The 22333-nt window shown below is 43.2% G+C and overlaps 1 protein-coding gene across 1 annotated transcript in view; it reads right to left on the bottom strand.

Annotated features, from left to right (window-relative positions):
- The window catches only part of Ano2 (anoctamin 2), a 337785-nt gene that overhangs the window by 34318 nt on the left and 281134 nt on the right, over nucleotides 1-22333 (bottom strand). Inside the window, exons 18-21 of the mRNA XM_060383365.1 lie at nucleotides 17801-17912; nucleotides 15391-15448; nucleotides 15142-15242; nucleotides 8159-8304 (exon numbers count right to left, since the gene is read on the bottom strand). Coding sequence (XP_060239348.1) covers nucleotides 8159-8304; nucleotides 15142-15242; nucleotides 15391-15448; nucleotides 17801-17912 — 417 coding nt within the window. The remainder of the gene's footprint in view (nucleotides 1-8158; nucleotides 8305-15141; nucleotides 15243-15390; nucleotides 15449-17800; nucleotides 17913-22333) is intronic.

Here is a 22333-nt window from a genome sequence, read left to right as displayed (position 1 = left end):
CTGCCCATTATCCTTCTCTCCATCTGGACCTGGTCCCACCTTTGCCCCTCTGCAACTGGCTTCTGTTCCACAGTTTAGGTCTCCACTCTGTGACCCATGGTTATCTGACTCATAGCTGCTGAGACTTCTCTAGCGTCTTCCCTGCAGCGGGATTTGTTTTATTATCTTATAAATACAGACTTGACTTCTACTTCTGTCAGCTACCTCTTGGGGATTCTGAAACCTCTGAACTCTGCTGCGGCCTCTTAGCCATTTAAAAACATTCTGTAAACTACATACACACACACAGAGGAATGCATTCATGCTCATACATATTTTACCTGTGCTGCTATGTATAATGTTTAATCTGAGTGTTAATGTAAGCTATTAAGATTAGATTAAAGTGTAGGCAGATGACTCAGTAGTAAGAGTGGTTCCTGAGCAAGCTTGGTAATCTGTTTAGATCCCCAGAACCCATGTACAAGCCAGGGTTGGAAGTACATGAGTGTAATCTAAACACTCTTAGAACAGTGAAACAGAAGATGGAGACAGATGAATCCTGTAAAGCTCTTGGGCAAGTCATCCTAGAATATTCAGCATCACAGCAAAGAACAAGAGAGATCCTGCATCCAAAGCAAGGAGGAAAACAGGGACCCACAACTGAGCTTGCCCTCTGACCTCACATACATGCCATGACACAGGCACACCCTTACACACAAACAGATATACATACATATGCTAAAATAAACACCTTTTTTAAATATTAGAATAAAAACCTGTGTTCCCCCTGGTTAGGGTTACCAAAGGAAATGGGACAAGCTGCAAGCTGCTGCTATGGAAACCACTGTACTTTGTGAATGGATGTGTTGTTATTCAGTTAAATCAAATCTGACATCATGGAAAGACACAAATGTGTTTGTCTATGTTTCTATCATGGTGTACTCCCAGCAGAGCTGCCAAGGTCTAGGCTCTGACTCTAACAACTCTGCTAACTGGACCTTTTATCTGTTTCTCTTCTCAGCATGTTGACTGAGTTAAGCCTCCTTTCTATTTTTCACTGTTACTTTGTTTTTAATTTGTGTTTAGGGATGTGAGGCCAAGCCCAGCCTACTGGGACAACCTAAGCCTTGGTCTTTGCCTTTTGTGCCTTTGGCCACATCATTGATGGTTGCAGAGTAAGGTGCTATACCAGTTCATGACTACTCCCCATAAGTCAAGGAGTCCACACGTAGCAATGTTGTAAGGCCGCTCAGATCAGATGTGGCTGTAGGGCTCTGAAGCCCTGGTGTCTAAGGTCAGAAAACCCCTGCATTTCCCCTAAACTGGGTGACCCCATTAGGCTCTGGTGGGCATTTCCAGAAAGCAAGAAAGACTGGTAGCCAGGGGCTTTTCAAAACACCTTCTCAATTTCACTCCAAGTAAAAAATAAATAAATAACCTTACAATTCCCAATGCCTCCTCCCATTTTCAGGGTCTAACATGATTTAAACTGGGTTCTAGGAAAAGTGAGATTTCCTCTAATGCTGAAGAAATTCATTTCAGGACCTCAACATTTGAGTTGCAGTTGGGGAAGATGGGAGAGGTCAGGGAGGCAGATAATTAAATACTCAGTTGGAAGAGAATAGTGATCATGTTTTGGATGACTAGGAGAACAAAAGCTGTGGGATTTAAAGAAACCATGACAAGAAGAGCCATTGGAGATTCCAGCTTTGTGGAGCAGAGGCCTGGCCAAGGAATAGCATCTAGAGTGTTCAGCACCTAGAACTTCTGAGTGAAATCCTCAGATCCGCTTCACACTCTGGGGTAACATTCTTTAAGCTTTTCCTGGCCAATCCAGGGCTCCCTGTATTTTCTCCTTGGAAGCTTTTTCCATTAGGGAAATTTGGACCCTTGACAGTGACAACTGTGGCACATGTTTGTTGAGGGGTTATGTCAACAAGCACTGCTGTTTAAGCTACTCTGTATTCCTCACCCAATTCTTAGCCCTATCCCAGTGAGGCAGAAAAGTGGGATGAGATCTAGGCAGAAAAGTGGGATGAGATCTAACACAAAGGCTGCAAAATTAGCATACAAGGAAAACTTGTTGGCAAAGAGGGAAGCTGGGAAATCAGCCCCTCCGAGACACACTAGAACTCTCAGCCACTGGCTCCGTTCTGAGGCATAGGCACGCAGGAGTGTCTGAAAGCAACCTGAGATCATTCTAACGGTAAAACCAATACCTGGGTGCATCGTGTAGAAGTATCTGTAACATAACACAGAGCCAGTGGAAAAGCCTACATTATGCAAATGATCCCCAAAGCTTTTACTGTGCAAATTACTAGTCCCCATTCCTGGTGCTACTGGTACATTTTGAGTTACTAAACTCCATTGAGTTACTAAACCAAACCTTTTCTCTGCTCTGGCCTCCTGCCTACCTTGGAAGTGTATCTTTTCTAAAAGAAATTGTCTCTATTTCTGTGCTGTCTGTGCTCAACTTCTTTGTTTCAGGACACAAGAACTCTGATTCCTTCTATATCACCAGGAGGTAGGTGTTAGCATCAAACCCAACTTTCAGATGGGAAATTTAGGCCTGGGGGAATGTTAAGCATTAAGCCCAGAGTCATGTTGTGGCTACCAGTTGGCACAGTTAAGATTGGGAGCACCATCACAGATGATACGATAGTCTATGTAAGTGTCCCCAAAAATTCTACTAGGGAATTCCTACAGCTGATAAAAGTCAGTAGCCCTCCTGTATTCAAGTGATAAATGGACTGAGAAAGAAATTAGGGAAACAACACCCTTCAAAATGGCCATGAAGAATATAAAGTATCATGGTGTAACTCTCATTAACCAAGAGAAAGACCTGTATGACAAGAGCTTCAAGCCTCTGAAGAAAGAAATTGAAGAAGATATCAGAAGACCAAAGGATCTCCCATGCTTATAGATTGGTAAGATTAACATAGTAAACATGGCCACCAAACCAAAAGTGATCTACAGGGTCAATGTAATTCCCATCAAAATACCAAAGTCTTTACAGACTTTAAAAGAACAATTCTCAACTTCATATGTAAAAAAAAAAAAAAAAAAAAAATAGATAAAACAAATCTGTATAATAAGAGAACTTCTGGAGGTATCTCCATCCCTGATCTCAAGCTGTACTACAGAGCAATAGTAATAAAAACTTCATGTACTGGCATAGAAACAGACTGGTAGATCAACATAATCTAATTGAAGACCCAGAAATAAATCCACACATATATGGACACTTGATTTTTGATAAAAAAAAAAAAAAGCCAAAACCATACAATGGAAAAATGATAGCATTTTGAAAAAAAAAAAATGGTGCTAATCTAACTGGATGCCTACATGTACAAAAATGCAAGTAGATCCACATTTATCACCCTGCCCAAAACTCAAGTCCAAGTGAATCAAGGACCTTAATATAAAACCAGATGCACTAAATCTATTAGAAGGGAAAGTGGAGAAAAGCCTTGAACTCATTGGCAACAGGAGACCATTTCCTGAACAGAATTCCAATACCTCACACTCTAAGATCAACAGTCAATAAATGGGACCTCATGAAACTGAAAAGCTTCTGTAAGGCAAAGGACACTGTCAACAGACAAAAGGACAGCCTACAAATTAGGAAAAGATCTTAACCAATCCTACATCGGACAAAGGACTAATAGCCAAAATATATAAAGAACTCCAATTAAACAAACCAAGTAATCCAATTAAAAATTGGGGTACAGAGCTAAACAGAGAATTCTCAAATGAGGAATCTTGAATATCAGAGAAGCACTTAAAGAAATACTCGATATTATTAGTCATCAGAGAAATGCAAATCAACACAACTCTGAGATTCTATCTTACACCCTTCAAAATGGCTAAAATAAAAAACTCATGTGACAGCACATGCTAGCAAAGATGTGGAAAAGGGGAACACTCCTCCATTGCTGGTAAAAGCACACACTTATCCAACTGCTTTGGAAATCATTCTGGAGGTTTCTCAGAAAATTGGGAATAGCTCTATCTCAAGACCCACCTATACCACTCCTGGGCATATACCCAAAAGATGCTCTATCATACAACAAGGACATTTGCTCAACTATGTTCATAGCAGCTTTATTTGTAATAGCCAGAAATTAGAAACAATTCAGATGCCCCTCAACTGAAGAATGGATAAAGAAATTGTGGTACATTTACACAATGGAATACTACTTAGCAATTAAAAACAAAGAAATAGTGAAATTTGCAGGCATATGGTGGGAACTAGAAAATATTAACCTAAGTGAAGTAACCCAGATTTAGAAAGGCACACATGGTATGTACTCACTTATAAGTGGATATTAGCCATATAGTGTAGGATAGCCATACTACAATTCACAGACCCAAAGAAGGTAAGTAACAAAGAGGGCTCAAGGGAGGATGCTCAAATCTCACTGAGAAGGGGAAATAGAAAAGACAGAGGATGTAGCACTCATTCTTAAAACTGTACTTTATTTGGGGTGTTGAGGCCTCAACCTCCCTTCCAATTTCCCAATCCTACGTAGGAGAGAGAAGGTTAATGAGAAGAGAGGGCCCCTTTACTTATCCAAGCTGTTGAGGGCCAATGGTTCTTTTAGGGTTATATACCAAACTCCATCAACTGCAGATGCAGCCAGCAGTCTCCTCTCTGCCACCGCTGTACCCCAAAGTGTTTCTCTGTCTGTCTGCTCTAAATCACCACACCATCAGTCTCTGGTGTCTCCAAACTGCTACACGTCACACACCAACACCAAATGCCACACTTTTTCTTTTCTGGGTTTTCAATTTACACCCTCAGAGTCCTCTACCCCCACCCCTCTATGCGCTGCATGAGGCAGGCAGTTACCAGCTGGCAGAAGCCACGCCCCCATTGAGACAATTAACAGCTGTGGACAAGCTATAGCCCAACTGAAGTCCCACAATTGGGTTTATAAAACACATATTTACATAACATAACTGAATTTACAAAGAAACCAAAACTTCCGTTAGAAGAGGAAGTGCTGGAAGACAGGGAATAGGATAGGAGTGAGTGTGCTGAGGGAAAGGAAGGTGGGGATGTGCTGTGGGGAGATCTGGGAGTGGGGGGACAAAGGGCCAGCAGGGAGAAGAGAAACCTTGGCCTGGGGCATCTCTGAGACAGGCTGGAGACCTACAACAGGCTAGGCTTCTGAGAGGATATGGGGGTGACTCTAGCTGAGACCCCTACTAACAGGGGACATGGAAATTGAAGAGGTCACCCTCTAACCAGACAGGACTCCAAGTAGAGGGAGGGAAAAACAAACCCATCTACAAAAACTTTAACCAAAATTTACCCTGCCTACAAGATGTGCAGGGATAAAGATAGAGCAGAGACTGATGTAATGCCCAACCGATGCCTGGCCACACCACGGGAGAGAGCCAGCCCCTAACACTATGAATGACACTCTGCTATGCGTGCAGACAAGAGCCTGGCATAGCTGTTCTTTGAGCGGCTCCACCCAGCAGCGGATTGAAGCAGATGCTGAGACTCACAGCCAAACACTGGGTGGAGTGCAAGGAGCCTTGTGGAAGAATGGGAAGAAGGATAAAAGGGCCTGGAGGAGGGAACAGGATCTCCACAAGAAAATCAACAGAGCCAACTAACCTAGGGCCAGGGGGGCTTGCGGAGACTGAAACACCAATCAAGGACCATGTATGGACTGTGCCTAGGCCCCCTACCCATATGTACAAAATGAATAGCTTGGTCTTCATGTGGGTACCCTAGCAAGGGGCTTTTTCTGATGAGAAGGGGGGGGGAATATGAGGAAGGGTGAAAGAAGGTAGGACTGGGAGGAGAGGAGGGAGAGTGCTATGACTGGGATGGAAAGAGAATTAATTAATTAAGAAGAAAAAAGTCTGGAAGCCCCATGGCTTGACTCCAGAACATTCTCTATATTGGTTGACAAGGTTTAGTGGAGCTTATTCGGCAGTCCTGTTTTTGCTTGTGTGTAGAGAAGCCCTCCTTTAAAGGGTGAAGAAGGTAAGCTAGAATAAAAAAAGACACACCTCAGGCAACATTATATATAATTTATATAGACATAAATACAATGTGTATCTATATCTACATAATTATATACTATAATGCCTCTGAAATGATTGACATGTTTAGCCAAATGGCAGAAAGAGTCTTCACATACTCTCCCAAGCAAGACTATTTAGTATCAGTAGAGTCATTAACTCAATCAGTACCAATGCTGTCCTGAACTGGCGAGGAGATCTTCCTGGCTTCTGGGCTTCTTCCTCCCTCTAGATGTTTAATAAAGTTAGGTGCTCCAAAAATGAGTGAAAGATTAAATGGGTCCACTTGCGCTTCCTCACTTCCTGCCTGGCCTTATGACCCTTGTGCACCTGTGGTTTTCAAGGGAAGTAAAGAGTTCAGTCACTTTAATGACCAAGATTTTACAATCATTTCTCACCATCCTCGTGTGAGGTGGGAACTTGTCTATCTTCTGGATTCTCTACTAATCTCAGGTCTGTAACAGAACAATCCCCATCCCTAAACTACTAATATAAATGGCTTTCCTTTGTCAGCAACAGTTGCTCATGACCATGAGGTGCTTTGCACTTGTCGATACTCATCTTTGGAGTGTGCTCTTTGCTCTTATCACCGATAAAAACTAGAGGAAACCTTGCAGCTCTATAATTCAACCTTATATCTAGAAAAGGAAACTGTTGAAAGACTCCTCCTCTACCTTCCACCAAGCACACCTTTAAAAATGAACTTTCACTTGTCTCTTAAATTATTACAATGCACTTATTTGTGTTAATAAAAAGTCCTCAGTAATTAGCAAGTATGCTTATTAAGTCATTAATCAAACCATTCATACATTATTATATACATCGAGTGACTGTTATGCCAGGAACTGTGCTGGACTCTGGGGAAATCTAAAGATGAATGAACCATAGTCTCTCCCCACTGCTCTTCAGAACCTAATAGGCTGGGTCTGCTGAAGAGCAGGCCTGCGAACAATAACTCAGTAAGAATGCATCAGTGTGGGTACCAAACATAGTGGTAAGGCAGAGAAGCACGTAGGTAATGATCCCACCCAGGAGGAAGGCGAATTGGCCTGGAAGACATCACTGAAGAAGCTTTGCATACACCAAAGCTAGGAAGGAGCCTGAAGCATTCAGCCCCACGGGTTGGAATGGAAAGTGCACAAGAGGGCCAGAAATCTGAAACTAACTGTTCATTGATAATTCTTCTGTATCACATGACTTCAGGGCACTGAGGGATTTGTGCTCAGGAAATACAGGAGGGTATTTCCATATTCCTCCTGTAGTTTGGTAGACTGGTCTACTCCTTTCAGAAAGTGATGTGTTAAAATGAACCAATGATCAGACAATGAACATATTTTTGATCAACTATTCATACGTAACCAAGTGCATCTTGATGAAACAATGCAGTATGGGTACACAGGAAAGTGTATGCTGTGTGAGAGAATTAGAATAGGGGCTGGACTGTAAGATGTGCCTCTATGACCTGCGGCCCTTGGCTCTTCGTCTGTGGAATCCTATGCTATTAAATTGTTAACTCCAAGTGATAGAAAGAGACTAGCAAATATCCATGCCAATAGAAAATAGGGGTTATTTCGGCATGGCCAACAGTTGAAGGCAGCCATTCTAAGCTAGAAGGCACATAATGGGGAACTTCTGGCTTCTAAGCCATATGTGTGAAATAATCAGCCTTTATCAGCTTGCACTGACCCATGCTTCTGCCCTCCCCAATTATGTGAAAACAACCAGCTGCTTCGCTGCTAGGATCTTCCTCTCACCCCATTAAACACCCTCAACCTTTGTGGGAAAGCTGCCATTATGAACAGCCCCTCCTCATCAGTGTGGGTCTTTCCTGTGTTCTCCTTTTTAAAGGATATAGATCCCTAGCCTAAGGGTCACAGGACTGCCTTAATCTTTCTGCATGGAAACTGTGATCTTAAACCACGGGTTTCACTGTTTCCCCTTTAGCTTGGTAGAGGATGGAAACTGCAGGAAGAAGCTGGAGAGGATGAGCAGAGGAGACCCAAGGAGAAAAGGACAGGGTCCTGGGCTTGTAAAATCTTGAAGGAGTGGTGAGTATAGGAAGCTGCCCAGTCATTGCCTGGCCCCTCCCCACAGCCTTTCTGAACCTGCTACCAGGGGAAGGAAGATGCGCTCTTACTCATTTCCATGTACTCAGGAGTCAGCCCAGTGTATGGCTCTAGGCTGTAGTCCAGGTCCCACTGCTCTGGGCGTTTTGAGTGCTCAGGGTCACTTTCTCCAGGTTCTGTCTCATCTTTCAGCTTCCGAAAGAGTTTCTTTAGCTTCCTACAAAACAAATGGAGTAGTCACTAACCATCTCTGGGGGAATAGAATTATCTCAGCAGAAGAAAAGGATGAAGAGACTAAGTCCAGGCATGAAAGTCATTCCCGAGGCAATCAAGGAGGTCTTTTATTAAGGTAATAAAGAAACCCCCCCAGCAGGATACTAGAGGAGAACGGCTATCACCAATACCACCACCTAGCTACAAACCCTGCAGCCTACAACAGTCACAACAGCCTACAACAGTTTTGCCTGCAAGACATACTGGGGCCACAGTAAGTGCTGCCAGTCTAAATCTTGTGCCTGTCTTGTGCAGGTAATCAAAGCTGCTCTGAGTTCAGGCATGAAGCAGCCATGTCATGCATGCAAGTCAAAATCTTGGGTGTTACCATAGGCTAGGGCCAGAGATGGGTCACCGTGTGTTAAAAGGAACAGTGGCCCCTAATGACTGTACCCAGGTGGCCCAGGTAGTCACTGTCCACCTCCTAATACCAGCACAAGGATGACGTCCTTCTGAACTGGAGAGACTGCAGATCTATGAGAACTCCAGAAGAGTTGGGCGAAGGGACCTGTGAGACCATTGTACTGACAGCTGGGTCATGCCTGCAGTCAAAAGCTGCTCTGTGCCCTAGGTGGAGAAAGACCGGAGGATGTCATGGAAAGAGGAAAAGATGGTCTGGCAAAGCCTGGGACCATGGGCAGGCAGAAGGTTAGCAAACAGAGCTTCAGAACTCAAAGGGTGGGGCTCTGCTGGGGACAGGGACCTTAAAAGCACAAGGAAAGAGCAGACACAGGAGCAGAAAGGCAGCTATGAGCCTGTACAGCAGAGGAGCCAAAGCAAGAAGTGGGAGGGCCTTCAGAGGCCTTGTAAGTGTGGATTGGTTCAGAAAAAGGTGAGGGTTGGGTGCTGTGTCAGTCTACACATAGCTCTCAAGAGGTGGTCCTTTCCAGAAGTTTCCTCTGGCTATCAGTGGCCAGTAACCAAATGAATAAAGAAAGTCTCTCCAGACCAGGGTTTAAAAGGAATGCTGCAAGTTGTATAACATACAGATGGGACTTTGGAAAACATCAAACTGATTCTGACCTTACAATGTATTCTCTCGTTAAAATAATTCCTTTGATGTTACCCCCGCCCTATCCTTTGCATCTGCTATTTTTTGTTTCATGTCCTTCTTTAATGGCAAGTCTCAGGAACTCTCTGGAAGCCTCTGAATTTTTCCACTGCCAATGCTCCGTGACTCCATGGACTTGCACCCAAATTATGGGATCTGTGGGGCCTCCTGCTTAGGGACCTGGGCTGCAGGCAGTTCCACAGATGGCTCTTGGGTGTTGGCCTCACTGAGAAAGTAGGCAGAGCCTATTTGGCCCTACAGGGGCCAAAGATGACAACACAGTCTTTCCTGATTCTTATGAAGTTCAAGTTTTTTCCTCAGGCTTAGGTTTCCAAACCAGGCTAGCAAGGGAGGTTGGGATGGAGGTTACCTGGTAAAGAGGTTACCTGGACAGAGTGTTAGACTTCCTTTATGGCCTCCATGGCACCTGCTTTGTGTACAGGTAGACTTTATAGGATGGCTTTAGAAAGTTTCTAAACTTGGCCTTCAGTAGAGCCCAACATGGATGAAACACTAACTTCCTTTCCCACTTTCATTCAGTCTCTGATTATTTAGTGTCAAGGAGAAAAGCCCACACTACCTCTAGGATACTAAGAATGATTCCCCAGTGCTTACAGTACATTCCTTCTTCACAAAGAAAATTCAGATCTTGGACCGAAAGGCTTGAGTAAGCAATAATGCCAATGATTGTCTAATCATGGTTCACTTGTTGGCTGCATTGTTTCATACCTTTATTAGCTATCCATAGTAATTAACTTCTGGGTGTTCATCTTCCATCTTTGGGAATATTAAAGATTGACATTAAGTGTGTAGACTTACAAATAATTAATATGGAAATAACTGCCTGAGTAAAAGGGAAGAAATTTCAAAGTTTATAACAAGTAAGAAAGATTGGAAAGCTTGGTACCGTTCAAGGAGTATTGTATTGCTTTCTGCAATTGCATGCGCACATAGTCTAATGAGAATGTTAAAACTTTGTTGAGAAGGGTTATTATAGTCACCTAACTTACCCACTAATAAAGACCAATCTTTGGTATTTTTCAATGTAAGAATGTTAGAAAATTGCTATTAGAAGCAGATGCTGAGCTAAGGAGACAGTCACTCACTATTATATTATTAAGTATTCTTATTTAGTACAATCACCCACCTAATTCCCCAATTTGCTTCTGTTTTTCAAAGCTAAATCTGACCTGTTAGAATCTTACTTAATTCCAATGGGGAAAAGCTAGACATCGGCTCTGGAGTAAGGATCAGACAAGCACTGTCAACCAAAACCCCGCAGGCACAGAACAGAGGAGAAAGGCAGCATTTCTGATGGGTCCTGTCAGTCACATTCATGAACTTGCTCAAAAACCATGGAAGCCCATGACACAGAGTAATAACTTGGCTACCTAGAACCCCATAAAAATGATTCTTCCTTTCTCCGATGTCCATATTTTCCACATAGCTGAACATTTCTCCCAAGCTCTTTTCATTACACAACTTATTGGAGGCAAACCTTTGTACAATAACTTTCTGAAGGCCACACGGTGAGTGTAACACAGTCTGGAGATGAACACAGATCTGTTGGCCATTATATTTCTGCTCCACAAAGGGCCTGAATACCACTGGGTATAATTTTTAGTTCACACGACTCCTCCCTCACTGGTAGACTCCACTGTCATTTTTCTATTGACTAGGAAAGATTCCTTTTAAAAAATGCTTATTTCATGTTCCCCGAGCTATGCCCTATGCCAGGACATTGCCATGTACTTGGGTTCTTTTTTAAGTCTTACCAGGTATAATCTTGAGTGGTGAATGAAAGATTCATTAATAATAAACATAGTAATCTCATCTGACCAAACTTAAAACACAACCCATAGGATGATCAAGAACTTTGGGCATGGTGGCAGAATCTCTGACACATGCTTGAGGTTGCCTACGTCATCCTGCCATGCAGTCATGAGTACCCTCTAGCAGACTGGAAAGTAAGGTGAGAGGGCTGGGACACAGCTCATCGGCATGTACCCAGTACATACGAAACCCCGAGTTCAGTCCCCAGTACCTCTAGCTGAAATGAGGAAGCCTGCTTTGAATCAGAGAGACTTCGATGTGAAATATGCAAAAACCAGTTCACTCAGAAGGAGAGAGGTTCGTGAAGTCCTGGGCTTGCAAGGAACCTACCTCACAGATGATTATAATGACACCACATTCATCAACAGACACAGACAGTCAGACTTAGAGAAGTGACTTGCACGCAACTTCGTGAATCATCACGCAGTTGCCATTGATTAAAGTGGGGCATACTTTCAAACACATATGCAATAAGCATAAACAAGAAAATTAATTTTTCAGGACAAGCCAGCATGTGTTTTTTTTTTTTTTTCATCTGTCAGTAAGCTGATGGACAGAGAACATGCCAACACACTGTCACACACATGCCTGGGCTGTTGCCTCTTAAATTCGTAAAGGCTTCTGAATCCAGAAATGATGTGCTAAGTGGTAGATAAGGTGTCCAGGAATGGAAAGGTGGAAAATCATGCCTATAAGCTGTCTACAGTTCTGTACTGAAGAGAACTTAGATGCTCTAAGACAGGTGTCTTCTCCAGATGTTTGACGGACATGAAGACTTTCCTTAGCAACTGTGCTGGAGAACTTGATTGCATAGCTTCAAAGGGACCAGATGTGGCTTCATCATCGTCTGTGTGTACTCTAGCTGTGGGTCTACAAAAGAAAGCTCTTTCTAAGACGTTGTGTGCCTACAGAATAAAATACATCTGTTTCTCTAGCTTTAATTGACTATCACTGGATGACTGTTAGTCAGAAAATAGGGATAAAATCAAACTTCAAGACCTGAATTTCTCAACGTTGCTAGTCTTACTGATAACTAGAAGCTTATTTAAGCAGAGAAGTGGATGGGGACACTCTAACACTGATGTTCCTACCAATCCTCCTCTAAGGAAAAAAACAAACACACACACACACACATAAAAGTACCTCATAAATTTGTCCCAGAATTTGAGCAGAAAGATGCTCTTGAGTGTTCTACCTAATGAACGGAGGGTGACAGTTATTTTGGTTAGGGTTTCTATTGTTGTAACACCATGACCAAAAAGCAGCTCAGTTTACACTTCCACAGCACTGTTCATCATTAAGGGAGTCAGCACAGGAACTCAAACAGGACAGGGACCTGGAGGCAGGAGCTGATACAGAGACCATGGAGGGGTGCTCTTACTAGCTTGCTCCCCATGGCTTGCAGCCTGCTTTCTTGTTGAAACCAGGACCACCAGCCAGAGGTGGCCCCACTCACAAGGTGGTGGACTTTCCAATACCAATAACTAATTAAGAAAATGCTCTACAGGCTGGCCCATAGCCTGATCTTATGGAGGTACCTTCTCAGTTATACTCTCAGAGAACTATAATTTGTGTCAAGTTGATATAAATTAGCAGCACAATGGTGAAATTCATGTAGAAGACTGGCATGTCAACATTCTGGAATAATGCGGATGATTCACATCCCTGGATGCAGGATTCATATTGAAAAAGGTTTTCTTACCAAGAAACTAACTGTCACCTATTAGAACTTTATCTCTATAAATGTGTTTCTAAGGACAATCAGAAACTTGGGGACCTTTTAAAGAGTGACAAGTCCCCTAAAGACATAGTAGCAGGTGGTTTTGATGTGACATTTACATGGAAAAAGAGGCTTAACCTATATTTTGTTCATTAAAGTCTATTTAACCCAATGAACCCAAGACTGGGTGCTATTCACACATTTGAAAAATGACCTAGCTCTTGCCATTAGCATCTCCCTTCATGTCCTAGAGGCCTTGATGGGGAAAATGCCATCTTGGAGATTTAGCTCCTCCATCGGTAGCACCTCTGGGTTATGAGGTACTTGAGGTAAGACCAGAGTGAATGTGCTGTTTGCTTGGAAAGGATATCTATATCTGAAGGAAACAATTTCTTTGAAGAAGAGAACGGCAGACCACCCTCTGACAGGCAATAGTGATACAGGCACACACTAAAGAAACCCTGCTGCCTTTGAAGCTTCCCACAAAGTTCTGATGGCATTTTTATTGTATAGTAAGCACCCAGTCATATGGAGAATATGGTTTTTTACCCAAATTTAAGCTTTAAGAAGATGAGAGACAATCCACATATGTTTCCCCCCACCGTATCTAAGGTATAAGAGCTGAGAATGGCACCAGGGGCATTTCTTTAAGTCTTTAGGAGCCAGAATATTCCAGTGGCCATGTCATACCGAAATAGATTCCTCTGCTGCTTAAACTAGCCAGAGGGAGTTTCAAGGGCTGCCATTGAGAATCTTGGGCAGTAAATGCACAAATTCAGTTGGGAAGAAAGAGAGTAACCAGCTTCTCTTTTCTGGATGATTTCTTAGAAGCATAATATGAATGGTATAACTCCAGCAGGGAGACAGATTCCCAGAATCATGAATCCCCCCACCCCAGTGAGCACTGTCTGACCACTGCAGGGGTGTGGCATCCAGGAGCAGTGTTTGACCACTGCAGAGGCATGGTATCAGGCAAGAGAATAGTCATTTTTATAAGAGTTCAAGAGACTTGGCCCAGCCTGTTAGAATTATCCCTGCTCACCTCTGACATTTCCTAGCTCTGTGACACTAAGCTGGCCAAAAATAGTCCTGAAACTGATTCCTCTTCAAAACCACAAAGAACTAGAAAGGAAGGCTGGGCAGAAGCTCAGCTGATAAAGCAGAAGGACCAGAGTTCAGTCCCTAGATCTGACATTAAAAGGCCAGTACTGTAGCTTCTAATAACAACACTGGCCAAGAAGAGACAGGCAGATTCCTAACACTTGTTGATAAGCCACCCTCGCCTGCCTGGGGAGCTCCAGGCCAGTGAGAGACTGTCCCAAAAAACAAGGTGGAGAGCTGTAGAGAAACAGGTTTCCCCTGACCTGCACATACACCTGCACACATGTAGACCTCCACGTGAACACACATGTACACCTGTACATACAAACACAAACAACATATACATACATACATACAAACACACATCTATATGCACACATACACACACACATGAATACACGCATACATATGTACATATATACATATATAGATAAATACATACATACACATATACAAACATACAATACAGTGCAATACAATACAATACAATACAGTGCAATACAATAAAAAACAATACAATACAATACAATACAATACAATACAATACAATGAAAAAAAAAACAAAGGACCAGGAGAGATAGAAAGAGGATATTATTCATTTTTGGACATCTATTAGAGCTTTACTTGTTTGCCTGTTTTGTTACCATTTTAGTAGCCATCGGTAAGTGTTCAGTTTCATGACGATTTCATTCTACAAAATGTGCATACAGCCTGGGACGTTACCAGGCATTCACGCCTCCTCTCTTAACATCCTGTATCCTACATTTTGCTATTGGATTTTCTTAAATGACTCCATCAGACTTTCCTATTCATCTCCCCACCCTAACCGTACCTACTTACCCAGTGGAAGGACAAATACATCAAAAATATGTGCTTTGGGGTCTGAGTTATCTCTTATCTCTGCCCTTTATTTCCGTGCATATTTGAGCAAGTGTTTGATCTTGCTGAGACACAAGCAACTTGGCCCAGACTGAGAAACAAAGTGAGTAGAAGACAGCTGCTGGCACAGAGAAAGGGGAGTGGGTGGCAAGGATGTACACGAAGGGGAAAGGCCGTGAGAACTGGCAGTTACTTACGGGACTCCAATCTCAAAGATGTTGTTCTGGATCAGCTGCTTTCCCAGCATGATGATGCTCAGCTGTATGCACAGCTCCATGAGGCAGCCTCCTGGAGCACACTGCAGGAGGGAGAGCAGAGAGAGGGAGCGGTCAGGCCCTGTGGGCTCCAGAGAAGTCACTTCAGACTGTGATGGGGTAAGAATGGGGGTTCTGCTGAGGGGAGCCTCAAACGGCTGGCGGGACTTGAATGCCAGATGCTGTACTTGCCTCTTCCATGCGGTAACCATCGAACACATAGACGTAGCTTCCAGGTCTGCCGACAAACCTGAAAGAAAAATGTGTGCACAGAGTCAGAAGAAGATGCTGCATGCCATGGCCACAGGAGCACTCACCTACCTCACGAAATAGCTGTCTAGCTGTCGCTCAATGTCCTCTTTGAATGAACTGGCTAGCGAGGTGCCAAATCACACAAGGACAATTCACACCCATTTTCTGCTAGCGAATACCTATAAAATGTATGGTTCTGTTCTTAATGCAAACAGGCTTCTGTGCCTAGAGGGACAGCTGGCCAGGGGATGAGGCTGAATGTGGCCAGGGGCTAGGGTGTGTGTGAGAGAAAGAGAGAGAGAGAGAGAGAGAGACTTTTGAGTACCTTATCTCCTCTACTGGCGTCAAGGACTGAATGTGAATTGCAGCTCTTTGGTAAGGGCTTATGATTTGCCAGGAAGTTAAAGGTGAGTCTTACTGAACGTACAGGCATCTTTCCTCTTCTACTGAAAATATTCAAAAGAAGGGAAGCAGCCCGCTGCTCCATTCCTCTTCTGAAAATAATTATTTTCTTGAGCGATGAGAAGATTGGGGTCGCAGAGAAAGAAGCGAGGCAAAAGCCAACTGCAGAGCCAGGCAGGCAACCACAGGGGTCCTCTTCCCTGAAATGTGCACTCCTTGAAACTCTGCTTATTCATGCACTCAGTGCTGTTGAGATTTCTTTTTCTATGAAGTATTCTTGTTGTTTCTGATGATAATGCAGGCTTTCCTTTTCCTCTACTTCTCCTTCCTTTCTCTTCCCTTCCCTTCTTTGGTTTCCATGCTTTGCATGAACTAGGTAGGTGAGGGGAGGGGACTTCATGCCCCCCCAACACTTTCCCTATATCTCTTATTGTGTCATTTGTCGCTGATTACAGTAAGGCTATTGCCAAGACTATCCCTAACAGTGTATCACAAACCTAAGAGTCAGGACCATTCTGTTTGCAATGCCATGTGAATGCAATTTGCCTTGGCTATGAAATCTAGACAAAAACACTAATAAGGTATATATTCATTAATTTGTGCAGTATCTTTCTGTACTGTAATTTCATAGGAGCTAAAAGCACATGTCTTTGAAGGAGCTTGTGTTTTGGGGTTACAAACACATCCACAAAATAAAAATACACTTGTTTCAAGTCTGATAGGAAATTTCCTTGCATATAGCCATGTGACCTGATCTGCCACCCACACATACCCACAAGTATTTATTAGAAGCAGTTTTACGTCCAAATCTTTCATATAATAAAGAATTTTAACCAGGTGTATGTGTGCAACACTTGTTATCCTAGCACTTGGGAGGCTGGGGCCAGCAGACCATAAATTGAAGGCAAGCCTGGGCTATATGAGTTTGAGGATAGTCTATGCTTCACAGTGAGGTTCTGTCTCAAGAGAAAAAAAATCAACATTAAAAAGAAAGCATCCCATTCCCTTGTCACTAGTTCTTAGGAGGAGGCTCCAAATTCTTAGAATTTCCATTATGATAGGGGCATCTTTGTTATTCATTGTGGGCTCCTGGAACTATTTCATACATGTGTGCTAGTTAGATTGTTCAGGATGAGGACAGGTGATGCCAGGGACCAACCACACAGCAGAGGCTTTGAGCTACTGAACATCAGTCTTCCCTTGGTGGGGGAAGGAGACAAAGAGTCTGAGCTCAACCTCATGGTCTAATCCCATGATTTAGTAATGTCCTTCTAAGCAAAGAGGTCTTGGGTGAGCTTGGTTAGAGACATGGATATTCCAGGTGGGTAATGAGTCCCCAGGACTTGGCCACTTCAGTGTCAGGATCCTCTGAGACATCAGTCTGTGAGCCGCTCCTGTTTGCTGTTTTGGATTTTTCTGCCTTTGACTATAAGACTGTGAGAAAGAGTATTGCATATGCTCAAATTCTGTGAGTTATCCTAGTGAATTATAGAATTAGAGGAGGCAGTGAGAACTCTGGGATTCATAGCCAGAGGGTCTGAATTGCAATTATCCTGAGTGTCCCAGAGCTGTGGCTGGTGTATGAAGTCAGAGCAGTCTTGTAAAGGACAGTGCCTTTCTCTGCGGAGCCTGTATCAACTCCACGTAGTTAGCACCAAATGGCGCTGTGCAACTGTAGAGCCTCTGGCTGGACACGTAGTTCTCTTCTGCCCATTCTCAAAGGCATGAACTCTTCTATCATTCTCCCTTTAGCATTGTGGCTCAAATTCTTGCATAGTTTTCCATGGATATTTCGTTCTGAGGATGCAAATTCATTCCTTCATGGACAACCAGATAGGTAATAGCTCATCCCAGCTGACAATGGAGACAGAATGACCCTACTTGTCCTGATAATGGAATACCCAGTCAGAAGTGAATGGCTTTTCCATAGGTGCTACTGTGTACTCACCTCCCCTTGAAAAAGGCCACATAGAAGATGGGGGAGTAGGCATTGACAAACTTTAGCAAGAAAGCTTTGAGGATCAAGCGTTCTTCAAAAGTCTGTTCTGTTTTTGGGACCTCTGCAAGGGAAGAACAAAGCCAATGAGAATGAGAGGAAAGGGTTTTTTGTTTTCCTTTACTTTTAAGTGTGTATGTGTGCATGTGTGTGCACCTGTGAGTGCAGGTACCCTCAGAATGCAGAAGAGGGCAGTATAGCCCTTGCTGCTGGAGTTAAAAAGGTTTGTAAACCATGTAATGTAGGTGCTAGACACCAAACTCCAGTTCTCTGCAAGAGCAGTATGTTCTCTTAACTGGTGAGCCACATCTCCAGCCCAGAGGTAAGAGTTTTGACCTTGACATGTGTCACTGCCTCTTAAGTTCCAGCTTTGGAACAGAAATCAGGTGACCTACAGCTCTGGCACATGAGAACTGGATGGCTTCATCTGGGAAACACCAAACACTTTGCTAGATAATCTCAGGTTACATAGAGTAAAGGGTACATAAGATCTTCACCTTGTTCTTTCCACTGCTCTCCTGCTGCCCTCCTAAGCTATGGAGTCATTCTGTACTTCACAAAGAAGAGTTGAGGCGTGGAGAGCTTGTGGCCCCCACCCTTACTTGGTCCAGGGGAAGTCAGCCAGCCTTTATGTACTTTATAATTTCCACAAAACTATACTCAAACAAAACTTCCTGGACAAAAAGGACTTAGAGTTAATAGGGCATCTGAATTGGTTTCTTTCTCTCCTCCTCCATTTTTACCAGGAAGGGACTTATCTGTAAGTTATGAGAGAGGTTGAGATGCCTCCTAATCTTTCACTCAAATGATGAAAGGTCACCAAAAACTGCGAAAAGAAAAACATGGCTGAGCTTATGTCTCAAACCCATATGTCACAGCCCCAGTGTATTCTGTCACATCCCAGCAGAGAAATCGGTCAACATCTTTGGCAGGGCTACAGAAGATTGGGCAAATCCTTTTTGGCACCCTCAGAAGACTGAAGATGCTGGGAGATTCCTGTGAGAAGTGTGTGGAGGCCCTACAGACTGTGACATATAAATGACTTGGTGGAAGAGGGAATGGGGAATTTACTGTTAATCCATTTGTATTGTTGAATAAAATATCACAAACTTAGTCGATTATAAAACAATCAGAAACCTATTTCTTGAAATTCTGGAATCTTGAAAGGCAAGATCAAGAGAGACTCATTTCCCTTTCCTGACCCTCTCCTCAAATACAAGTCCTTGCATTCTTCAATGCTTAGGCTCAGTTTCCTCCCAGAAAGGCCTGGTTTCTGCTCCAAGAAGGCACTCACTGCTGTGCTGCATATGGTGGAGGAGCTTATCATCTCCCAGGGTCTTTTTTCTAAGTTGACTTATAGAGCCCCTGCTTCAAGACCTAAATCATCTCTTCTCAAACATCCCATCTCACACTGCCACCTTGGTTATTAGGATTTTTTCTGGATAGTTATGTCAACTTAACACAAGCTAAATTTGTCTGAGAGGAGGAATCTCTGTTAAGAAAATAGGGTTGTAGGCCAGCCTCTATAGCATTTTCTTAACTAGTGATTGATGGGAAAGGGCCCAGCCCATTGTGGGTGGTGCCATATCTGGGCTGGTGATCCTGGATTCTCTGAGAAAGCAGGCTAAGCAAGACACAATGAGCAAGCCAGCAAGTAGCACTGCTCCACAGCCTCTGTATTAGCTCCTGCCTCCATGTTCCTGCCCTGCTTAAGTTCCTGTCCTGACTTCCTTTGGTGATAAAAAGTGATGTGGAAATGTAAGCTGAAATAAGTCCATTTGTTCCAGAGTTGCTTTTGGTCATGATGTTTCATGGTAGTAATAGAAGACAGGGTTTCAGCAGATACATCTGGAGGCAGAGGGCCACAAACACTAGAATCATAGCACATGTCCATACTCTTAATGGACAGGACTAACCTTGCATCATGTAAAATGGCAAGTATAAAAGTGTACTGAGCCAAGACCACACACAGGATGCATCAGATTTGCATATATACAGCCTGCATAGAAACAGTTGAACTGAGACCCTGCTCTGTCCTCTGGCCTGCCCTTCCTTGACCCCTCTCCTCATATACAAGTCCTTGCATTCTTCAACACTCAGGTTAAATCTCCCACAAGTTTTTCCAGATGTCTTCAGTTGGCGTCATTTTTTTTCCTGTTTTCATATATGGACTGAATGTCTTCCTCTCTTAACTAGTTAATCTGTGTCCTTTAAAAATTAACAATAGTGTGGTTGTTACCGATTGGCCATGCATACTTAACAGATTTCCAAACACCAAAAGACGGGAACAGGTATTTGTGAGGACACGTGATGAGATGGGATGGTGGGAAAGAAAAAGGAAGGAAGATAATATGAATAAAGGTGTCCATAACAGGTTGATGCCTCTAGTGGTTTGAATGAGAACCCCCCACCCAACCCCCCACCATAGGCTCATATGTTGGAATGTTTGGTCCCTACTCAGTGAAATTGTTTGGGAAGGAATACAAAGTATGGCCTTATGGGAAAAGATGCATCACTGACAATGGACTTTGAGGTTTCTAAAGCCCTCGTCTGGCCCATCTCCCCACCCCAGCCCATCACTGCTACCTGTGGATTAGGATGTAAAAGTCCTGGTTACTACTCTAGCCCCTTCCCTGAATGCTTCCTGCCATGATGATCATAGGTAACCCTCTAAAACTGTGAGCAAGCCCCCAATTAAATGTTTTCTTTTATAGTTGCTTTGGTCATGGTGTCTCCTCACAGCAATAGGACAGTGACTAAAACAATATCATAGGCTGCGGAGGCACTGACACCGTCTATAAAACTATGTGCAACCAGAAGGTGTCCAGAGACAGTTATCATAAGACATCAATATGAATAGGAACTATGGGAAGATCAGCAGGAACGTGGCTCAAATGGATACACACAAGACACACAAGAATGTCTGCTCCGTTTCACTAAGGCATAGCCTCTATAGGGAAAATTAGGCTGCTAGGAAAACTCAGTAAGATAAGGGATAGCATTACTTTTTTTTGGTTATTGCTTTGTTTTTGCACATATTTGATTGCTTAGGACTTTGTTTAGGACATAATTTCATTTGGTATTTTGTTGTTTGCTTTTTGAGACATGATTTAACTTTTTAGTTCAGAGGATGGCCCGGAATTCAAGGTATAGTCTAAGATTGCCTCAAACTCAGGACCTCCCACTTCAGCCTCCTAAATACTGAACTTTTAGTCCTGTACCATCATGCCCATCTCTATCTTTCTCCTTCAGATAGGGTAGTGGCAATACTTATCTCACCTAAGAGACAGAGATGGGTATTCTGTGGGTCACACGAGTGAATTAATGACTTACACGTTATATATGCACACGGTAACACACATATTTAATCCTAACACTCAGCGGGCAGGGTAAGAGAATCTTTGCGAGTTTGACATCAGCCAGGCCTACATAGTGAGCTCTAGGCCATCCAGGGCTATACAGTGAGACTCTGATTCAACAACAAAACACAAGAGTGACCCTATGGAGAAGAACCATGAGTCACAAGACTGTACTTCCAGGAATCCCATTTGCATGAGGAGACCACGCCTCCTGAGTGAAATGAGATGGAAATTAGCTGGGTCCTCATCAAATTATTTTCCTCTTCCAGGACAGACATTAGCTATAAGTAAATTGTGGCCTACTTTAGTTTCTTTTCCTATTGCTAGGATAAAATATTCTGACAAAGGGAGAAATCGTATATTTTGGCTCACAGTTCAAGGATGTACTGTCCATCACGGTGAGGAAGTAAAGGTAGCATATCACATTTACAATCAGAAAGCAGAGTAATAAATGCATGCTGCCACTCAGCTCCCGTTCTTACGGTCAAATACCCTATCGAGGGAATGGTGCCACCCAGAACGGATGGCTCTTCTCATTTTAGCAAACAATCAAGATAATCCCTCACAGGCTTCCCCTGAAGCCTGTCTCCTGATTCTATGACTCTAGAATCTATCAAGTTGACAGTTAACACTACCTGTCACCTGGGTCACATGGGATGGCAGTAGAGGTAAGGCACATCACACCCAAGCCTTGCCTTTGACATCATTCGCTCCTAAAGTCTTCTCCGTCTCAAGTCCCTCAACTCCCAGGAAGAAGTGAGGCATACAGACTGTACAACAGCATCTAGAGGAGGAATTTCAGAACTCTGAATCCGCATTCGGAAGGCTGCCCTCCCTCCAAACATCTGGTGAAACAGCTGTGGGAGCATGGACTAAGTCACAGAGGTTTATAGCATCTCAGTAGAATATGCTCCAGACACATTCAACCTGACTAATGCAGATGAGATGCAGCTACGACAGAAAGAAGTCTGGAGACACTGGTTTGCTATTGTTTACGAATGGAAGTCTCCCAAAGGCTCTTGTGCTGAAGGTGCATCCTCTGCCTTTCTGGGTCCAATCATTAAGAGGTGATTTGACCTTGAGGGCATAACACTCATCCATGGGTAATACACCAGTCAGTTCATAC

Source organism: Meriones unguiculatus, chromosome 5 (genome assembly GCF_030254825.1).
Source record: "Meriones unguiculatus strain TT.TT164.6M chromosome 5, Bangor_MerUng_6.1, whole genome shotgun sequence".
Lineage (NCBI taxonomy): Eukaryota > Metazoa > Chordata > Mammalia > Rodentia > Muridae > Meriones > Meriones unguiculatus.
The sequence above is the reverse complement of the archived record's forward strand: the minus strand, read 5'-3'. Positions and strand labels throughout refer to the sequence as shown.